Source organism: Canis lupus, chromosome 25 (assembly GCF_048164855.1).
Source record: "Canis lupus baileyi chromosome 25, mCanLup2.hap1, whole genome shotgun sequence".
In the NCBI taxonomy this organism is placed as follows: Eukaryota; Metazoa; Chordata; class Mammalia; order Carnivora; family Canidae; genus Canis; species Canis lupus.
Window position 1 is genome coordinate 24,767,634 of NC_132862.1, and position 21,994 is coordinate 24,789,627.

General features: G+C 32.7%; 1 protein-coding gene across 3 annotated transcripts in view; it reads right to left on the reverse strand.

The window, feature by feature from the left end:
• Positions 1–1,602: 1,602 nt before the first annotated feature.
• The window catches only part of ETNK1 (ethanolamine kinase 1), a 64,719-nt gene continuing 44,327 nt past the window's right edge, over positions 1,603–21,994 (reverse strand). For 2 of the 3 annotated variants that reach the window (XM_072798710.1, XM_072798712.1), the window contains exons 5-8: positions 16,162–16,245; positions 14,311–14,471; positions 7,711–7,784; positions 1,603–7,367 (exon numbers count right to left, since the gene is read on the reverse strand). In XM_072798710.1, the coding sequence (XP_072654811.1) occupies positions 7,295–7,367; positions 7,711–7,784; positions 14,311–14,471; positions 16,162–16,245 (392 nt within the window). In that variant the 3' untranslated portion in view covers positions 1,603–7,294. The remainder of the gene's footprint in view (positions 7,368–7,710; positions 7,785–14,310; positions 14,472–16,161; positions 16,246–21,994) is intronic. The other variant, XM_072798711.1, reaches the window with a different exon arrangement.

The following is a 21,994-nucleotide window of genomic DNA, read 5'->3' on the forward strand; positions in this document are numbered from 1 at the left end:
ATTAAAAAAAAAATTGAAGTGTACTAACAATTCGTAAAATATATATTTACATACAAATGTGTGTGTTTCCTTGCTCTGTCTGTGATATCCCAGAATTCATGAGCATAACTAGTTCTCAGATTTAAGTTTCTAAGTATTATTCTCAAAACACACACACACACACACACACACACACACACCAGTTCCTTGGAAAAATGGCTGATTCCAAGGCTCCGAAAGGTTCCAAAATTAGTATGGAACATCTTATTTTACTATAAAGTAAGGAAGTGCTCAAAACATGTCTGGTACATCAAAAGGAGCCAGATCTGATGGGGCTCCCCCAAGCCAAATCTCAGACATTTTAACATCAATGTAAATAAGTATAGTAACAGATTATAATCTACTAAACAAAATAGAAACCTAAGAGTCTATACTTTAAAAAAAGTCACACAAATGGTAGATGATATATAGATACACATGGAGGATTCCTTATAATAAAATGATATATGTGTACCATGTAGCAGAACTGAAAAATGTGTATCTTACAGCTATCATAAAGATTAGACAATTATCAAGTGTTGCTAAGTGAGAGAAGAGAAATGGGACCTTTGACAACAAGCAAAATACTAAACATAATCTTAAAGTTTCTCTCCACAGATTGCTTATTTCCCCACGAGGGGAAAAATAAACACTACAGAGTGAAGACACAGAATACTACTCTGACCAAGTGTTGAAAATCAACATCAATAATGAGTTCTTCAGATGTGTTACAGTCATAAAAAGACACTTCACTTTTGTAGTATTTTGGCTGGTGATACATACCTCATTCTAATAGAAATTTATCTAGAATTTTATCTAGAATAGAAATTTATCTACCTATTTATCTAGGAAACACTAGATAAGCCCAACTTGGAAAATATTTTATAACGCACACAAATACACACACAGAACTGACTATTTTTGTTATGGAGAACTGATCTTCATTACTATCTGACAGTACAGATCATATCTTTGTATCTCCACCATCTATCACATTACCTGATAATTAAAGCTTAATAAACATTGATTAAATGGATACTCTCTGCCTAGACTAAGATGCTAATAAGTCCCAGACAGTGTCTTTTTTTTTCCAGTGTCTTTATCTGTTTCTCACCCTAATTGCAGTGAAGATACAAAGTATAGTGGTTAAAGGAATAATAAATTTTTAAACTAAGTAAACAGAATTTGTTTACTGAGTTACATAATATTCTACACTCTCACCTCAACTAAGTTTCTGAAAGCAAACTTTTTTCAAAACTTAATACTATATAAAATCAGAGAATTAGAAATTTTAAGAATCAGGGCGACTAGGTGGCTCAGTAGTATCTGCCTCTGGCTCAGGGTATGATCTCAGGGTCCTGGGATCAAGTCCCACATTGAGCTCCCTGCGAGGAGCCTGCTTCTCCCCTCTGCCTGTGTCTGTCTCTGCCTCTCTGTGGGTGTCTCATGAATAAATAAAAATGAAAAAATGAAAAAAAAAATTTAAGAATCACATCAAATACGTAATTATACACTAACTTTAAAAAGTCTTGTTTTCTCCCCCTTGAAAAAGAAAAACCACGAAAATAAGTTGATATAACAAGATTTATGGTACACTGCAGTTAGAACCCAACTTTATTGTTACAACCAATTTTTATTTACAGAATATAAATCTCTTCAAAAAGATACATTCCTTCATTTAATCAATGGTAAAAGGCCTTATTAAACAGAAATAAAGCCAAAATGTCACTTATATTCAAACAGAAATACAAACAACTTCATTAAAAGTTTATGAACATACGGCAAAAATGTATCTTTACTTAAGCAGTTACATGAATGAGGCTGTTTTTCATTTTCTTCACTGGCAACCCCATTTTTATCCACAGAACAAATTTTACACTTAAATTAACAGTAGTAAAAATGTAAAAATTAAATTTTAAACATGAAAATATGCAACAAAAAACAGGAAGTATCTCCATTACCAAACAGATTAACAAGTTCTCAGACACTCAGATACTTTCTGAGGCATATCAAAACACCTACATCAAAATTTGCATTCATTTGAGAGGTATCAATACATTTTCAGTGCTGAGACTATTTGTAGCACTTACAGTATATACAAAGCAGCATTATACTACTATGGTTCACATTTGATAAACACAAATTTAAGCTTTATGCCACAATTTTCCAATTCAACATACAGCTAACGCAGTGACAATTATTCATTTTGTTTTTTTCTTCTGAAACTCAATAAGGAAATTATCACTTGAGAACATGGAATAATGCCATGTCTTATTTCTTATGATAACAGTATATTTTAAAATTCAAATACTTCAAATCATGGAAACTTCACCCAGCTGTAAAAAGGTTCCTAAATACAGTACAGTTAAAATTAAGTTTCCCCTTAGCAGATTCCACCAATTTATAGTTCGTTTAGTACACATAAATAACAGGAAACTTCTTCAGATTACTGAACAATAAAAACTTCAGTGTGTTACTACCAAAACTGAAGTAGCACACCACAACCATGGCAAGTAAATCCTCTTGCCTCTTCCACTGCTTTTAGGGGTTTTCTCCAGATCATAAAAGCTAATTTACATGGATACTACCAGGTCTCAACCTATCTCTGGAAACTCCTTTATTAAAAAGTCTTGGAACTTAACTAATGAAACAATTCAAATCAGCCAGCTTCTTCTTACCCTTCACCAACTAGTTCCAATATAACATATAATGTTTTCAATTTTTATAAACATTTTGTTAAAATGATTAACGGTATTTATACAATTAATGGGTAGGATGTAAACAAAAATATGCCTATATTTAGGAACTAAGAGTATTTTACAGAGCAATTTTTCATAACTAGAAAAGCTGAAAGATTCATAATGAACACAGATTTTATTTAACCTGCTATTTGATACCATCTATAGCATAGTAAGTGCATTAGGTACAGGAAAAAAGAGAAAGCAGATTCTAGGACAGAAATCTACTATAAAAAGTTGAATTTGGGATGCCTGAAAAACAAAACAGTATTTGTCTATAAGCCTATCATTTTTTGTCCAAAGAGTTGAAATCTTCTATTTCAAATTATGATGCAGAAATTAAAGTTGTTTGTATAAAAACTGTGTTCAGAAAAATCGAATTATGTAAGATACCTTACTAATTTCAGTTTTCAAGTATTCAAGTAATCCAAACCCAAGTATTTTCTTTTATAGCAACACACTCACAGACTAAGCTTCAAAAATGGGTAAAAAATCATTTAAAATAATTGCTATGCCTTTCTGTCCAAAAAGTATCAAACCCAAAACATAACACTGTAATCACACAAGTGATATGTAACTTGAAAAAAAAAAAAGTTGATTCAATGTAACTAACATCTTTAAAAAAAAAAAAAAAACAGATTATCTTAATATATAACTAAAATATCCAAAGGACATTCTAAAATCTAATAAACTAAGGAAGAAAAATCAGAGCTAATCAATTTTGAAATAAAGAGAAAGCTGCTTTACTACACACAATTTATTTCCTTCGTGCACAATAATTGTGTTTGCCTTTTGAGGAAAGTAGTAAAGTTTACTGCCAATAACAAAACTCTCCTCCTAGCATAAAGCATTAGTGATTTTGTCTTATCAACTGAATGATTAATATTAGAAGCTTAAATATGTATCACTTTGGAATGCATCTGAAATGCTTATTATAAGCAATTTAAAGCAGAAAATCAAACTGATAGTATTCTCATTCTTTTATGAAGGAATTTAAAAATGATACAGAAAGCTTTGTGTAATGTAAAAAAAGAAAAATGTATATAATTTTTAAAGTGAAAGTTTTTAACTTTTAATTGAGAGTGCTTGGGGAACTTTTCTGCTTCAAATCTGGAAGCTTTAGTAACATTTATAAGCTGAAATAAATATTTGTAGTTTAGTGAAGATGAAAATAGCAGTCATTAAAAGATTACTCATGACTTATGTCTTTTCTTTTATAATCCATAATGAACAATTTTACATTTAGAGAAGCCAACTGAGATACGCTTAAGTTGAACTAAGATCTATTATCATATCTCATATATATGGGATTTAGATTCACACAGAAATATGTAAAATTTCAAGGTTTTTTTTTTGTAGAAAACAGTTAACAACCTTGAAAACAGGAAAAGATAATACTTCAGACTGCAATCATCACATTATATTTTTAATTTGCTTTAGCTCAGAATCATGACTCAAAGAAAGGAGCTCGCAGTGTATTTATTTACTGCTTATAGGAGTCTAATGTCATACAAACTAATGGCCAACTAAAGAATGAAGAAAAGTCGTATTAGGCACTGAGAGGCTAAATAAATAAGTACTGACATTAACAAAAACTGATAAACCCTATTTCCAGTTCCTCTTGTTATCCCACTGTGCAGCCAGAATTTTTGGCTATTTCCAGTCTAAAACCAAAGAGCTGTATCATTTCCTTACCAAAAACAAAACAAAACAAAAAACAAACAAAAAAAAAAACACCTACAAAAGAGAATGCAAAACAATACACAATCTCATATGCAAGATACAATTCACACTAATTTACAAATTTTTATTTACACTGTTTTATATACATTCCAGGCAGACCTAGTTGAGTTTTGTGCTCATGTTGATCTCAAATGACCATGTGAACAGTATGATTTACTACCACATCTCTTTGATTTCCAGAAAATCACGTGGTAGCATAGGGTCAACAGGGGGGAAAAAACAAGTATTACTGGTCAGGTAAGATCATACAAGTACGTAAGGAACAAAAGGGGGAAAAATGTGGAATTTTGCTTATTAAAGCATCCAGGCCACTATGGTCTATTGACTGACAATAATGAGTATACATGAATGCCACTTCTCTAACAACCATTTTCATATTTACAAAATGAGCTTACTACCAGCTGAGTTATTAGGTAAGGCATTCAAGTTCCTTAGCGTAACATAAAAGGCAACAGACATCTCAGCAAGCCATATGACAAATTTTAGAGGGATGTTTCTCCTTCAGAAAGAATCCTTTAAATGGCCAATAAAAAGGGAAGCAATTTTGAACCCTCTTACTAGCCTGCAGCATGATCCCAAAAAACCTGTACAGGTAGTGGGAGCATCACAACATCCAAAATCTAGCCATAATGTGGGGAAAATATCTTAAATGTCTCATTTTGTTTCCAACTTCCACTGCATACTCCTAGGGCTAAAGTAAGAGCCTATACTCCCCTTTACATTGAGTTCTATATGAATCTCTCTGAAACACAAGAGTATCACAGCCAGCAGCTATGTGCACTCTACCAGCAAAGGCTCAGTGAATCTCTACTCAAAATAATTTGAAAAATATGGAGTAAGATAGAAAACTGATCTTCTCTTCTCCCATAGTACTCCAAGATATATACTGTTGCACTTTAAAAAGTCAGAAGTCCAAAAAAAAAAAACATTCAAGGGTATTACATATTATTCATTGTCCTAAGAAAATGTTCCAAAAAAAAAAAAAAAAAAAAGATAATGTTCCAACCAACCACAGATGAAAATTCTACCAAAAACAATTTTTCAAACTCACTCTAACATTATGTAAAAAGCTATTAATTGTTTAATTGGTTCCATTCATTTAGTCAATTAAGTAAAATTCTATTGATCCTACAGTAATATGATTTATAAAAACAGAAGTGAACATTTGTAACATTGGGGAGGTAGAAAACAAATCTTAGCCTAACACTGTTATAGACACAAGCAGATTTTTAAGATTCTATTTATGTAACTAGAATTTACCATTTAAAATGGCCTTTAAGTGTTTCTGCTTATTAGCTTTAAACATCTTGAGATAATCCAAGTATTTTAAAGCATTTATCTGAGAATATAAGTCATTTGGAATAATACATCAAACTCCCCAGAAGATTTCTCAGAGGATATGTTTGTAGTTGCATATTCTGAATATGCAGATTCATTAAGTCAACTTTGTACATGGGCACTTATGTGACCAAAGTGCAAAGCTTGTCAGACTAATTTTCTAAGTAAAGTTAACCATGACTGCTCAACTCCACACAGCAGCAGTCTTCAAAACGTGAACCCTACTTATCGCAAAGATCTAACTTCCTTCCATTTAATAATTGCCACCTTCTCACTCCCAAACAAAATTAAAAATACACAAACAAAATAAAGAGAAACTAAAACAGAAGCCCTCCTACCATGAATATTTAATTCACATTTTGTTAGATTATAAGTGTAGTAGATCAATGTCCTAAATGTTCCTTATTTAACTGCTTTTAATTTATTTCTCTGAACCTACATGTATCACGTAATCATTTGCTATCATTCTAAAGACACTGGAGCCAAATGAAAACATGAAACCAACTGTTAAGGAATGAATCTGGGAAGGTAAAAAAGAATATCTAAATGACATTTTCTTGTTCCCAAGTATGATAAACATTCTTTGTTTCAAAAATTAGCATTTGTTCTACCAGCTAAACAGACAAAAACACCGAATACCTCACTAAGTAAAACAAAATTTTTGGTAAAAAGTAAAGTGATATTATCAAATTTTAAGAACTAGCAACCTAAATGACCATATTTAGTATGTGAAAACATTATTTAATGCAGATTTTGGTAACTGTATCTATTCCAGGATTATACAATAAATGTTAATATTTATACTGCCAGATATGTAGGAAAAGGAGAATTTTAAAATATATTCCCCCCAAGAAAAACACTTTCCAATATTCTATTCAAAATGATGTACCACTAAACATAGACAGTAAATACAGTTTACCCTCATATACAGATATTTTTTTATGAATACCCTAAGTTATCTATACCAGTATCTGGCATTTCAAGAGTGATGATTCATATTTCTTATAGTGTATCAAGATAAAAAGGTTATACTAAACATCTAAACTGTTTGCTAAAATTAATATTATTAAAGCAAAACTTTAAAAAAATTTCTCTGGAACATTTTCATTGCTTACACTCAACCAACAGATGAAACAGATGAAAGCAGTCACAGAATTATGTTAAATTTATAATAAATAATTCACATATAACATAGATTAAATTATCAAAGGATTACTGACATATTTATACCTTTTTGCAGATTTAACAAACTTCTAATCCACCACAAACTGATAGCAGTAGGTATACTTCTTGACATCATTCAGTCTATTTAAAAAATAGATGGTTGTTTAGAGGCATAATTTGTAAAGCAAGATAACCAAATTAAACAACAGAATTTTAATATTGGCTCTTCAAAATTTCTTAAGAAAAGATACACAAGCACTGTTCAGCTACTTGAAAATAATCAAATCTCTTCTTTACTCAGGCACTTTTAATGCAGTAACTTCAGGCTTCATTTTAAAGTATTGGTTAAAACGAACAATTGCATACCTAGTGAGAAATGAATAACAAGAGAATTAATAAAAAATGAAAAACTTAATCCTTCCCCTTCATTTTCCACTCACCCTTCTAAGCTGATTTTAGTTTTAAGATTTTTCAAAGGACTTATTTTTAGTTTATTGCACCATCTACTGGACAGTTTTCTAATACAGTATTTAACAGATTGTACCAGATTTTCTTGCAGACCAATTATTAAATATATGCAACCCTTATAAACATTTGACTGAAAATAATAACTACAGTGTATCCTAGGAGTTGTGTGTATATCCAAAAAAATTTAAAAAAAGGAGAGACAAATGTGATGTGTAATGCATATAAGTACAATTAAACTTACCCAAGGAAATCAAAATCAATAGTGGAATATTTGGCTTGAATCAAAGCCCATAATCCCCAAAAGAAATGAGAAGCCTAAAGAGAAAGGAAGGAAAATCAAGAATTATGATACACATTTCTTTATAAAATAATTATCAAATAACTAATGTTTTTCCTTTTTCACCAACTCCATGTAGAATACTGTCTTAAAGCTTTTTATATATAAAATACTTAAAACACAGGTAATACTGAAGTGTACAGTTACCTAGATGGCTATAGATCACTTCTGTTCACATCCAAAAAGGTCAGAATATATTATAACCACTTGAAAAATAGAGCCCAATTCTTGTAACTGCTTTGCAGAGACAGAGTTCAGCGTAAGCACTGATAGATATTGGTTAAATGTTTTTAATGATTATAATCGCTAACAGGCTTTCCTATAAAATACATAATTACCAAAGCATCTTGGGTTTTTTATGTAAAAATGTAAACAAAAAGGAAAATCCAAATCTCAAAAAATATATATTTAAATATGAAAAATGTTCTAGGCATGAAACATCTGAAAACAATTTTTATTGGCCCAACAATTCTGCATAAGCAACCATGACATAAAGTAACATGATTTTACTTATGTCAGAGAAAAGTGGGTCTTAAGACTTAAGAGAAAAACAGATGACCATGTAGGAGCTCTAAAATAACTACTTGTGTGTGTACTTTACAATCTATTTCTAGTTAAACATGAAAATATTTTAAGATTCTGATAATAACAAAACTTTACTTCCCATGAGGTAATCTATTATAACTAGAAATATTATTACTAGAGAAAAAAATCTTAAAAGAAAAGGGTTTTATATTAGCTAAATTCCTTATCATGGGACGTCTGGGTGGCTCAGCGGTTTAGTGCCTGCCTTTGTCCCAGGGTGTGATCCTAGAGACCCAGGATCAAGTCCCACATTGAGCTCCCTGCATGGAGCCTGCTTCTCCCTGTGCCTTGTCTCTGCCTGTCTCTGTGTGTGTGTCACTCATGAATAAATAAATATTTTTTAAAAAAAAATTTTAAGCCCTTATCGTAACAGAAGTTATTTAAAAAAAAATTACTCCACAGCTGTGGTATTACCTAACCAAGTCCGATTTGGTTAGTTAAAACAACACAGTACATGAGAAAGGATTTTAAATTTTAATTGAGAACTATGAGGGTTTATGTCCAGGTTCTGTCACTAACTCCTTTTGCAACCTTCATTAAGTCACAAATTTTTAGTCATAATCCTCACTTAAAAGATGAGAAACTATTAGCCTTCTGTATTCCACAATAGGATTGTTTTAAAGATTAATGGAAATTATATATATATACACACATACACACACACACACACACATATACAAAAAATTTGCCCTCTAAATTTAAAACTAAAGAGGTCTTTAAAGTATGTTGCTGTAAAAATATCTATTTAAGGGCAGCCGCAGTGGCCCAGCGGTTTAGCGCCGCCTTCAGCCCACGGCGTGATCCTGGAGACCCGGGATCGAGTCCCCATGTCGGGCTCCCTGCATGGAGCCTGCTTCTCCTCTGCCTAGGTCTCTGTCTCTCTCTCTCTCTGTCTTTCTCATGAATAAATACATAAAATCTTTTTTAAAAAATCCATTTAAAAATTACTCTTGCACTTTGTTTTTAACTTCCTTAAAAAAATCACTATCGGGATATAGAACTTCCCTTCATTTTTTTTTTTTTTTTTAAGATTTATTCATGAGAGACATGGGGGGGGAGGTGCAGAGACACAGGCAGAAGGAGAAGCAGGCTCCAGGCAGGGAGCCCGACGTGGGACTCAATCCCAGGACTCCAGGATCACACCCTGAGCCGAAGGCAGATGCTTAACCACTGAGCCACCCAGGCATCCCTAAAACTTCCCTTCATATACAGATAAAGAAAAGAATAAATGATGTAGTAAAGAGTAAACAACTAAAGTACATGCACATGAGCCCTAACAATTAACTTAAAGGGGGGAAAAAAAAGCTGAACTCTGGAGTCAAGTTGAAAAAAATTACTAGCTGCATGGCTTTGAGCAATTTAATTAACCCATCTGTACCTTTATTTTCTCATCTGCAAAATGCAGATGTGATATTATGTTTTATAAAAGAATTACATATTTGGCCTTCATCCACTGTTTCTGGATTATAGTTCCCCAAATCCTCAGAATTTCCTAAACATAAGAGCAATGGCAACATCTTGTTAATAACATTTGATCTCTTATCCTAAGTTTCCGAAATAGTTCCAGAACAATAAAAGTATAAGTAATGAGGAGACTTTTGGAAACCCCCTCTAGAGGACTGGATCCAGGGGAACTTAACCATGTGATTGTAGAGGGATGGATCTTCCAGCCCCTTATTTCACCACCTTCAGAGAAGGGAGAGGGGCATGAGACCGAGTTCAGTTTTCAATGGCCAATGTTTTCATCAATCTTGCCTACGTAATGAAGTCTCCATATAACCAAAGGTGGGGGTTCAAAGAGCTTCCAGGCCTGGTGAACCAGAACACATTCACATGCTGGAGGGTGGTATGCCCTAACCTCCTAGAGAACCGAAGTTCCCAAGCTCAGAACTCTTCTGGACCTTGCCCTATATACCTCTTCATCTCACTATTCCTCTGTTTCTTTATAATAAACCAATAAACATATTTAAAAGCTTCTCTGAGTTCTACAAGCCACTCTAACAAATTAATTGTATCCAAAGAGGAAGTTTCAGAAACCTCCGATTTATAGCCAGTGGGTAAGAAGAACAACTGAGACTTGCAACTGACATCTGAAAAGGAGGATAGTGGGGTGCAGTTTTGTGAGATTGAAACCTTAACCTGTGGGATCTGACACTTATTTACAAAATTGAAGCTCACACAGTCACAGCTGAGAATCAGAGAACTACTCAATGGTGTGGAAAAAACACATATCAGAGCCTAGTCTCTATACCTAGTATATAACAAACATTCAATAAAATGTTAATTAATACCATTATATAAAATAAGGATGATAAAAATAAATTTTTTCAAAAATGGTTTATTCTACCTGAGGAAGTCTCAGGTATTGAGAAGTGAATTATGAGAGGAGATGCGCCTTCCTTCTTTTTAAAGTCTAAAAGAATGGCTCCCAACCATGGGAGATTACTGAGGCCCAAAACTATTTTTTATAATATTATTAATATGTTACTTGCCCTATGACTATTTTAATATCTGCACTGATGGTTTAAAAGCAATGGTGGGTGAAGCTATCGGCCCTTTACAGTGCATCAAGGCAGTGGCAGCAAACATTCACACACACTCACATCATCTCTACACACAGTAAAAGGCCAGTCTCACTAAAGAATGTCCTTTATGAAGCCAGTGAAACTATTAATTTTATTAAATTTATACCAAGAGAAAGGTTCTTTCAAGGAAAAACATTTATGACCAAGTTACGAGCTGAATTTGTACATTTTTACTGGAACATCATTTTTACTTGAAAGAATTAAGTGACATTCAAACTAGGTATTAGAGTTGGGCAGTTAGCAGATATTTCTCAGATTAAAAAAAGGGGGAACTTCTCATTTCAATGAAAATAATTGACAGTATTTGTTGCCAATGATGGTCTTCAAGTATTCAACCTAAAATTAGAACTTTGGAAAACTTGTATTTGATTCTGTGAGCTTAGCAGCTTCTCAAAACTTTTTCTGATGATACTGATTGTTATCAATGGATGTGATATTTTTATATCATATAAGATGTTTCAACAAAGATCTATACAACTCAATGATCAGTATTTTCCAAATAACACTTAATAATGTTAAAACTACAAAATCATGTACTGCTAAAAGAACCATTCAAAGTGCAACATAACCAATGGATTATAACGTACTGGAGTACAAAAAGTTAACTGATATTTTCAGACTGCACATTACAATTAACCTTTAAGAAATAATCACTTGCTGACTTTTGGTGAAGTATCAAAGAGAATATCCACAACTATCTGAAAAGGCAAAATATTCATCTCTTCCAACAACATGTGGGTGAAACAGAACGTTTTTTATATACTTTAACCAAACCATACATTGCAACAAATGAAATGCAAAAGAAGATATAAGAATCTAGCTTTTACATCTGTCTTCAGGCTCAGGTCATGATCCCAAGACTCCCCACATAGGGCTCCCTGCTCAGCAGGGAGTCTACTTCTCCGCCTCTCCCTCTGCCTGCCACTCCCGTTTGTGTGTGCTGTCAAATACATAAAGTCTTTAAAAAAAAAAAAAGGAATCTAGCTTTTATTAAGCCAGTAGTACAGAGATTTGCAAAAGTGTAACATAATGCCATTCTTTTGTTTTGTTTTGGGAAATGGTTATTTTTCATTTTCAAATGCTATTTATGGACACCTGAGTGGCTCAGTGGTTGAGCGTCTGCCTTTGGCTCAGGGCTTGATTCCGAGGTCCTGGGATCGAGTCCCACATCAAGATTCCTGCATGGAGTCTCCTCCCTCTGCCTATGTCTCTGCCCCTCTCTCTCTTTCTGTGTCTCTCATGAGTAAATAAAAAAATAATTAATAAATAAATAAACAAACAAATATTAAAATCGCAGATAAATAAATAAATTAATTAATTAGTTGCTGCTTGATGTTAACAAGTTCATTTTTTAAGATTTATTCATTTGGGGAAGGGAGAACAAGTGGGAGGGGCAGAGGGAAAGAGAGAATCTCAAGTTGGCTCCACGCTGAGCATAGAGCCCAATGTAGGGCTCAATCCCACAATCCTGAGATCACAACCTGAGCCAAAACCAAGAGTGAGACACTTAAAAGACTGTGCCACCCTGGCACCCCTACAAATTTATCATTTAAAAAAGATTTACTTAATAAATATTTTCAATTTGTTTTAATTTTCAATAAGATAAATACTGATAATTAACCTAAATAAACAAAAGCTCATAGAGGTCCTCAAAAAAAATATTGAAAGTGTAAAGAGAATCCTGAGACCAAAAAGGTTAAGAACGCTAATCTAAACCACCAGGCATATTTTAAGTGATATAAAAATCATCTGTGGATGCTATTGTAATTTCTTCCTATTAGGCTGGTTTTATAAGCAGAAAAGACTGAAAGTGGGAAATTCTACACCTAAAAATAACATCAAACCAGCTCTTCTTACCATTTCAAGCAGCATTCATTCCTACAGTAGTGTAAAATAACTAAATGATTCTACACTAGAGAAGGATTATACTTAAAACTTCACAAAAATCTCATCTTGGCAGGTAGTACCTTTTTGGGGGATGAAAAATGAAAAATTTAGATCTACCATTAGACTCTTAAATGGATGAAAAGGAAATGTAGGAAACAGTTTTTTCATCATTTGCATTCCCCAAAATGGCAGAGAAAATTTAAGTCCAAATAAAATAATGTAATATTCTGTGTGATTTACTTATACTATTTCTTTCAGACTTGGAAGTTATAGATATGTAAGTCTATCAAAGGGCATTTTAATTTCTAGGCTACTCATCTGTTGGAAAGAAAAATTCAAGGCTTTATATGATGAATCAGTAACTAACAATGTATCCTTGAACTGTTTCCTGAAAAACCCCTAAAAACTCTTTAAGATTTCACTTAGAAATAATCTGAAGTCTGAAAACAATGTGCCTAAAAACTCTGCACAGCTTAAAAAATCCATATGTACACTTTATTTGATTTTATAATGCAAATACCTACTTTTGTTTAGCATCTTAATATTAATTATAGTAAACAATCAGAAACACGTGAAATCTTTTAATATTTCCAAGTCTGCTCACGCCCTCAGCAATAAACAAATATTTAACCAGCCATTTATTAAGAAATATCTATATCCTAATTTTAGTCAAACCTCTTTTCCAGGGCACCTGGATGGCTCACATCATGATCTCAGGGTTGCAGGACACAGCTTCGGGTTCTATGGTCAGGTTCCATGCTCACTAGGCATGGAATCTACCTGGGATTCTCTCCGTCTCCCTCTCCCTCTCCACCTCTGCCCCTTTCCCTACCTGTGTATGCCTGCATGCACTCTCTAAAAATAAACAAAATCTTTAAAAAAATTTTTTTCCCACTTATCAAATCAGATTTTTTTTTAAAGATTTTATCTACTTATTTGAAAGAGAGAGCATGAGCAACGGGAGAGAGAGAGAGAAAGCAGGCTCCCTGCTGAGCAGGGAGCCCAACGCAGGACTCAATCCCAGCACCCTAAGACCATGACCCGAGCCAAAAGAAGATACCTGATGACTAAGCCACCCCAGCACCCCTCAAATCAAGTTTTAGAAATTATGTATATGCCGTCTTTGTGACAAGTGATCAAGGAAGGAAGAGTCCCAGAGGAAGAAACAGTATTTAAGACATGTCCAAATGGAGTAAGAGGAACTTGCCAGAGGATGCAGGGAAAAGAGATTTTATTTATTGGGGCATCTGGGTGGCTCAGTGGTTGAAGCATCTGCCTTTGGCTCAGGTCATGATCCCGAGGCTCCCCCACATAGAGCCTGCTTTTCCCTCTGCCTATGTCTCTGCCTCTCTCTGTGTGTGTCTCTTGAATAAATACATTTAAAAAACTTAAAAAATAAAATAGAGAATCTTACAAAAACTCTTTCATTGTTTATATTTAAACTTACCAACGCAAACTGATTGACCTGAATGAAGAGTATTTCTACCTCCTTTTCAGTAACTTCAGTCCCAAAGCCTTTATATTCTTTGTAGGCTTCAAGGTAAGAACGCAGCCACTGGCCCTGTAGTTGTCTGTCTGGATAGAGACTATAGTCTACATCACTCACACCTAATACGGAAAAAAAATACACTTAAAAGATTTTTAAAACACAATGTCTTCTATATGCTTTAATAACCCCTAAAGAAATCCTAAATAATTAGATGTTAAGTAAATAGCATTAAAATAATAAACAAAAATACATAAAGTATTCCAGCTTAAACTCTAAAGCACAATACATTTCATCATCATGAAATCAATTCTCATTGCTTCAATTTCTTCTGAGAGTGTGAAGCTTGAACCACCAACCATAAAAGCCCCAAATCTTCATTTAATAAGTACTTCAGATTATTATGCAAACTAATACTTAGAGCATTTCCTAGAACTGCAGCTCTAAAAACATTTTTGACCATTACTCATGGGGTTAAGAAATACATTTCATATTGAACTTTGATACACTCTACTGGTATTAAGTTCCACAAAACAATATCGACCCTAACTATACACCTTCCAACTTGGATATTTTCTATTTCTTTTCTATTCTGTACTTTAAAATAATTAACCCACAAATTTGATTTTAAGATAAGCAGTTTAAAAAAAAATGCTAATCTAAAAAATTAAGTTCATACTTTTTTTTTTTTTTTTTTTAAGCCTCGCACTCAAAGTTCTACATAACTTGGTCCAAACTTTGCTTCTCTGGTCTTATAACCCAACCCCTGTACTCTCCTTCATGAGTTTTACATCCTACAAACAGGTGCACTCACATTGACATTTTCTTCCTCCTTCCTGTAGTGCTTTCCTTTCTGTTCTATCTGCACATCTCAAATTCTACCTAACTTGCAAGCTTAGCTCAATTTTTCCTACACAAAATCATATTAGGACCACTGGAGAGTTTCCTATTTCATACTGACAGCAGTGACTACACATTATACTAACATGGATTTGGTGATGTCCCATTATATGCACAGCTGCTTTCCCTCCCGACGATAAGTGAAAATATGTACAGCACATGTGTGGGGATATAGCATGTATATGAAAAGTCTGTTGTAGGGAAATAACTAAAAACATGTCAATTAAAATTAATTAATTAATTAAAATAAAATAAAAAATAAAAACATGTCAATTAAAACCCCCTCCAACTTTTTCCCAGTCTGATAACCTTAAGTAAATGAAAAACATAGGAATGCATGAATGTATACAAATAAAAATTCAGCAGTGAAAAGTCCCTCCTAAGTATAAACCATCCAGGGGAATTTCCTAATCTTTAGTTTTAGAACATTCCTTGTTTCCAAATATAATCATAAAATGTGGGATAAATAAATAAATAAATAAATAAATAAATAAATAAATAAATGTGATCTTGCTAAGTTACTTTCTCCATTTGTAAACTGGGAACATAACCTAATTGACAGGAGGAAAAAGTGAGATGAGATTACTGGAGGAAGGAGGAAGGAGTGTAAGGTGTTACACTATGTCAATCTAAGTCACAAGTATTATTTTTTTCTTATTTTCCTTAAGGAATTAAGGAAAGGGTCATCTCTTCTCCCTCCTCCAATAATAAAGAAAAACAAAGTACAAGGTCAAGAAGGAATTTTTAAATGTTGGCCCTGAAAAAAAAGAAAAAAAGAAAAAAAAAAAATGTTGTCCCTGGAACGTCCCAGGTGAACTTCTCTAAAGAAAAACTATAAACCAAAAAAACAGTTCTCAAATAATTATTTCAAAGTTATATATGCTGCTCCTTTAGTTATACCCTCGATTTTACCTGCAAATTCATTGAAATGATTTCCGATATCATATGCCAGGTAGTTGTATCCAGAATATTCATAATCAATGAACTGTACATCACCTATGTGAGACACAAAAACAAAGACATAAGAAATCATATATAAGATCAGAAAATCCCTATGCTATTTGTAATTAAATAGCTTCCAAAATTTTGTCTCATTGTATGTGCTTGGTTACATGCACTTCTGAGACAATACAGGGTAAGGCTGTGAATTTTATGGCAATGAGCTTTACAAAATTCAAATTACATATTGTCAACAGCTTCTTTGTGAACACTAATGTCCACTGTATTAAAGAAAAGTCAAAATAATCATTCTCCAAATTCAGACAAAAGCAAAATATCTCTTTCACCACAAGGGGGCATCAGTTACTTAAAAATTCAATTTTAATGAGAAATGAATACTATCTCTGGAAATTAATAATCTATGCAATTTTAACAAATTATGACACTCCCAAAGTAAACTGACAAGCTACTTTACATATACAAATCAAATATAAACTTTGAAAGACTTGAATTCTGCAGATCCTGCAGTTTTGCTATCATACTTGATCAACTTGACAATATCCCTAATTTAAGAAATTAGTTGCTATAAACTCTTATTTTCCTCCAGTGCTACATAACTAATATTTCCAATAGCATACCTGAGCAGCATTACGATGGTGGTTTTATCTTTTAAAAAGAACAAAGTTACAAAGTTGCTTGTAAACTTTTCTTTGAGAAATTTTTACATTAAGATAGATGCCTATACTAAATTAATGGTAAATATATATGCATATTTCAATATTTACTTAAGATAGATGCCTATTCTAAATCAATGGTAAATATATATGCATATTTCATTACATTTCTCCAAAGACAATCCTGCTCTACCTGACCAGGGGACATGCTCCTGCTCAGGAACATTCATTTTTGAGTACTCAGTATTATAGAGGGTTTGTCTGAACAAAGATATAGGTCTTTTTTAAAAAGAGACAAGAGAAAAAGTTTTATTAAAAGAGAGAGAGAGAGTTAGAGACATTAAAAAAATAAAAATAAAATGGGTCACTGTCGACACCAGGCATCACAAACTCAAAGGCTTACAGGGCCATACGATTAAAATGGATACACGAACAGAGATGGCTGTAAGAACAGTTTCTAAGCAGCTTATATTGAGAAAATGCATAACAAATGCCTAGTTACACTACTGTCTTTTAAACATCAAAATGAATTAACAAAACAAACTCCTGGTCTACACACACTGGCATTTTCTAACTAAAAGAGTTTTTGAACTATAGTATCTTGATACAGAGATACATGTTTAAGTTAGGGGTATATGCTGATTATATCCAAACTCAGAAAAAGAGAATTACATGACAGAAAAGTATCATGGCAAATGGAATATTAACAAAGCAAAAAAATTTTCATGTAATTGCATTTAATATATAATTCTAAACTTGTATAAATAATAATCAAGTCTAGAGTAAATTAAGTGAGCATTACCAGAGTATCAAAGCCCAGTTATCAAAATCTACATGCATACTGACAAAATAAATATAAGGTTTTAAAATGTTGGTGACTATAATAAATCACTGCAATTGAACCACCATAAGTATTATAGTCTTGAATTCAAAAAACTATCCCAGAGAAAGTCTTAAAGTTAACCAAATTACTGTAGTAAATTGCAGAATGGGAAGTGAAAACATGTTTTAAAGTTTGTTCTAGATACCACTGGGAATAAGAGGGTGAAGACCACCATCATGACAAAATACTCTGTAGCCATGAAAAAAAATTTCATTTTCAAAAATTGATGACCAGGAGAATTACAAATGTTATATGAAAAAAAAAATACAAAATAGTAAACACAGTGATCCAAATTATTAAAATATTATGCCTGGAAAGAGAGAAAAACATATAATGCATAGGGGGAAAAGATGAATGGAAATTAACCAAAACAATATGTTTCAACTGGTTTCATTACAGGTGATAGACAAGTGACCTTTTTTTCCTTTTATTTTAAATCACTAACAATAGACATTACTTTTAGAAGGAAAAAAAATGACAGCTCAAAAAGATTAAGATGAATTCTCTAAACAAAAATTGTCAATAGGTAAGAGACTAATAATGATTTGGAATAGATCTATCCAGCCAGTCTTTAAGAAATCAGGACTCAAGAAGATTCAACAAGTCGCAAAACTGAGTCAACCAGTTTTAATATAGTTTTTTAAATTGCAGCTGTTGATTGCTTTAACTCTTTAAACACAAATTCTTGTAGAGCTCATATTAACTGTTACATGCCAATAAAAATACACAGCCCAGTCCTGAAGCTTACTTTTGCCACATAAACAAAAGCTTCAATTTCAATTTTCAAAATTATATTTAGAATTTGGCGACTATAGTTAAAATGGCAGGTAAAAATGCCTGCTTGTAGAGTAAATACAATTTAAATAAAGCATAGATCATCTTAACATAAGTTAAAATCTGTTTCAGTATGAAAATTTTAGCAATGACTTTTTGTAGTAGCATTAATTCATTAAAACTAGCCTTTATTTTTAAATGCAATGTTGAGTTTATAAATAATGAAATTTAAAAAATAAGAAAATGAAGCTAACAAGATACAGATGAGGCTGTTACCAGGCTCCGTGCATGTGAACAAGTGATGCGATAAACCTCCAGTCAGTGCGTTTAAGAAGCACGGGGTGCGCCGCCACATGGCAGCAACAATGGCATACCTAATCTGTAGCAGATGAAGAAAATTTGGCAAACTCACATTTTACAAGACACAAAGCTTAAAAGGAAAAAATCTTTTTTAAAAAATCTGCATTAACTATTCTTTTTTCAAACTATTGCAAACAAAGTGGAACTCAACCTTAAATTTAATCTTCTGCAACAAAATAAAATTAAAAAGGCCTACTTCACTTATTTTGGGTGCCAGAAAAATCAAATTACTGGAAAATGCTTTCCTACCAAGAGAAAATATACTGAACCTTTTTCTTGTACAAATTTAACTTCTGGTTTCTAAAATTTCCAATTGTTTAGAATATCCACATCACTATCAATATAGTTCATATGGCACAACTATCTTTAATTCTTTAAGACATTAATTTTTAATTGTGGTTTCAAGGATGAAAAAAATGAGACTATTCCCAAAATTTTTTACAAAATTTTATATGTTCATTTTCTGAGGGCATTCTCAATTTTCCAGATCACAAGCGATCCCTGACCTCTAAAAAAGTAAAGCAGCACTGCTTTAGTGGCTAAGATTATATATTCCTTATCTTTACTTAATTAATACATTGACTGCACATAATGGGTGAATCATAAGATTAATGAATAAAGTTATAACTCAAATTTTAAGAGCTACATTTTTCTTTTTATTACTTTATTTCTTGCATATCTTCAGTTATGAAATCCACACATTACTGAGTTTAATTGTTCAGATCTCAGTATAGCTGAAAACAGCCAATTTTTAAAGTACTTTAAACCAAAAAGAATTAGTTTATTAACTAAGGCTATAAAATTCACATGCTACATTTGTTTGGATTCCTTTATTTTGTAGTTAAAGAGAAAGAGATAAAAATAAAAAGCAAAATAACCAATATGAGAACTTGAAAACTTTTTCAACTCCCTCTACTTGCTCTGCAAGTATTAGGTAAGGTAGAGAGAGAACAAAGAGAAAAAATAACCACAATTACACTACTGTTAGCAAAAGGCTTTTTCTCTCATACAGAAAAAGTATTGGAATAGTCTGCTCTGAGAAACTTTCTCTTCATCCCTCACTCTGGCGTCCAGGATCTGTATATACCTCCACCACAGTGCTCATCATTCTGAACATAAATATACTGTTTCATGATCTGACTCCTCCACTACATGGAATATGGCTTCCTGGAAGGACAATAAGTCCCTTTCATCTTTCATCATGCAATCCACAGAGTAATCAATATCTAGCACATAGTTAAGTATTAAAATGCTTATAAATGGAGGGCTTTGCATAGAATGCTGAGACACAATGATAACACACATGTTTAAATGGGTGGTGGGGAAGAAGGAATAAGCATGAAACACTAAGAACAAAGTATGGCATTTCTGACATTCATGTACAGGCTTGAACATACAGTGGGAATGAAAGTATGAGTAAAGAAAAAACACTAAGCTAATAACTTTTAGGCAGCTCTTCCTTCATAGTTCAGGTTTTACAGTCCATTCAAGCTTTTAATAACCGAACTTAAGGACGTTTTATTTTATGCTAAGTAGTAATCCAGAATTAAAACAAGGTTAAGACTATCCTTCATAAAAACTCCACTTTGGAAAATACAGGTTACCAAATGCAAAAATAAATTTGTATTTACTTAAATTTTAAAACAAAACCAACAACTGCAACAAAAAACCCTATGTCATTAAAATATCAATGAAACAACCAAACCACAGTATCTTTCATGAGTAATAGAGTGGGTAAGACTTAAAGCCAACCAAGTGACTGAGAATGGTGCCTCACACATTTTCTATTTACAATGTGTAAAACTCTAAAGAAAAACCTGGTTTACATTATAATTCCCAGAATAAGTTTCATTTTTCTTTCACTCATTTGTATTTCTTTAAATAACTGTAAATCAGCAAGTTGTATTTCACTGACAGAGAAAATAATCAATGACTGTCATTACTGAATTTTAAAGTTCTATATTAAATCTTTATCTGAGCTTTTATGAAAAAATGGGGAGGGGGGAGAAATGAAATAGTCACCAATAAACATTCAGACAGAGCATCAAGACATGAGAGAACATACTCAAAAGCTTTAGCAATTACTTCTAACATGGCAGCAGTTTAAGGGTTAGTTGAAGTTACAGTATTAGAATTCAAGTCAGTTAGTCTATAAGCAATACTACAATTTATTCTACTTCATATAAATTCTTTTTAAATTAATGATTAATTTAAAAGATGACTGACAGCTCTGGAAGCAAGAACCGCTGCTTCCGGTTTTCTTATTATGTAATAAATTCTATCATCATATCAGTAAGCATTCTTTCCTTACCTTTTTAAGATGTCATTTCACTGAAGGCAAGGAATGGGCCGCTGTTTACCAACCACCTAATTCCTGGCACTAACTTTTCAAAAATCTTGACAGCTACCATCACCTTCAGAAAGGAAGCTCACTCTTCTCCCATATTCCTGTGTCCTGTCAACTGACATGGTGAAAACAGGTAGAGGCAGTATTTCTTCCTGTGATGCCTACCATCTCCTGTAACATTCACAGGTACAAAAGCCTATAAACTGCAGGGTGCTCAAATCTTTGTGTATATGTATGTGTGTATAAATATGTACTTATATGTTCATAAACACATACATATATACATTTTTAAACTTTACTCACTCAAGTTATAGTTAGGATAAAATCTGGAAGCTGCACTTAAAGACAAACTGATTGTCATCTCATACCTATGAGCCATAATTCCACTAGTTATAAGACATATATGTAAGTCAACCACTGGCTTATAATAACTATTTTCACTTCTTCAGAATCAAGTATATTTTGTAAAATGCATCCTGTAAACATAATAAAGGGGTTGGCGAACTATGTATATTCATGCCAAATCTAGACCACTGCGTGGTCTTGTAAATAGTTTTACTGGAACACAGTCACACTCATTTATTAATGTATTATCTATGGCTGTGTTTGTGCTACAACAGAGCTGAACAGTCACAATGGAGACTATAATATGGTACACAAAGCCTAAAATATGTACTATCACACCTTACAGAAAAAGTTTGCCAACCCCTTTTATAACAGCAGCAGCCATGAGCTGCTAAGTATATACTCCAATGCTATATACTTTAT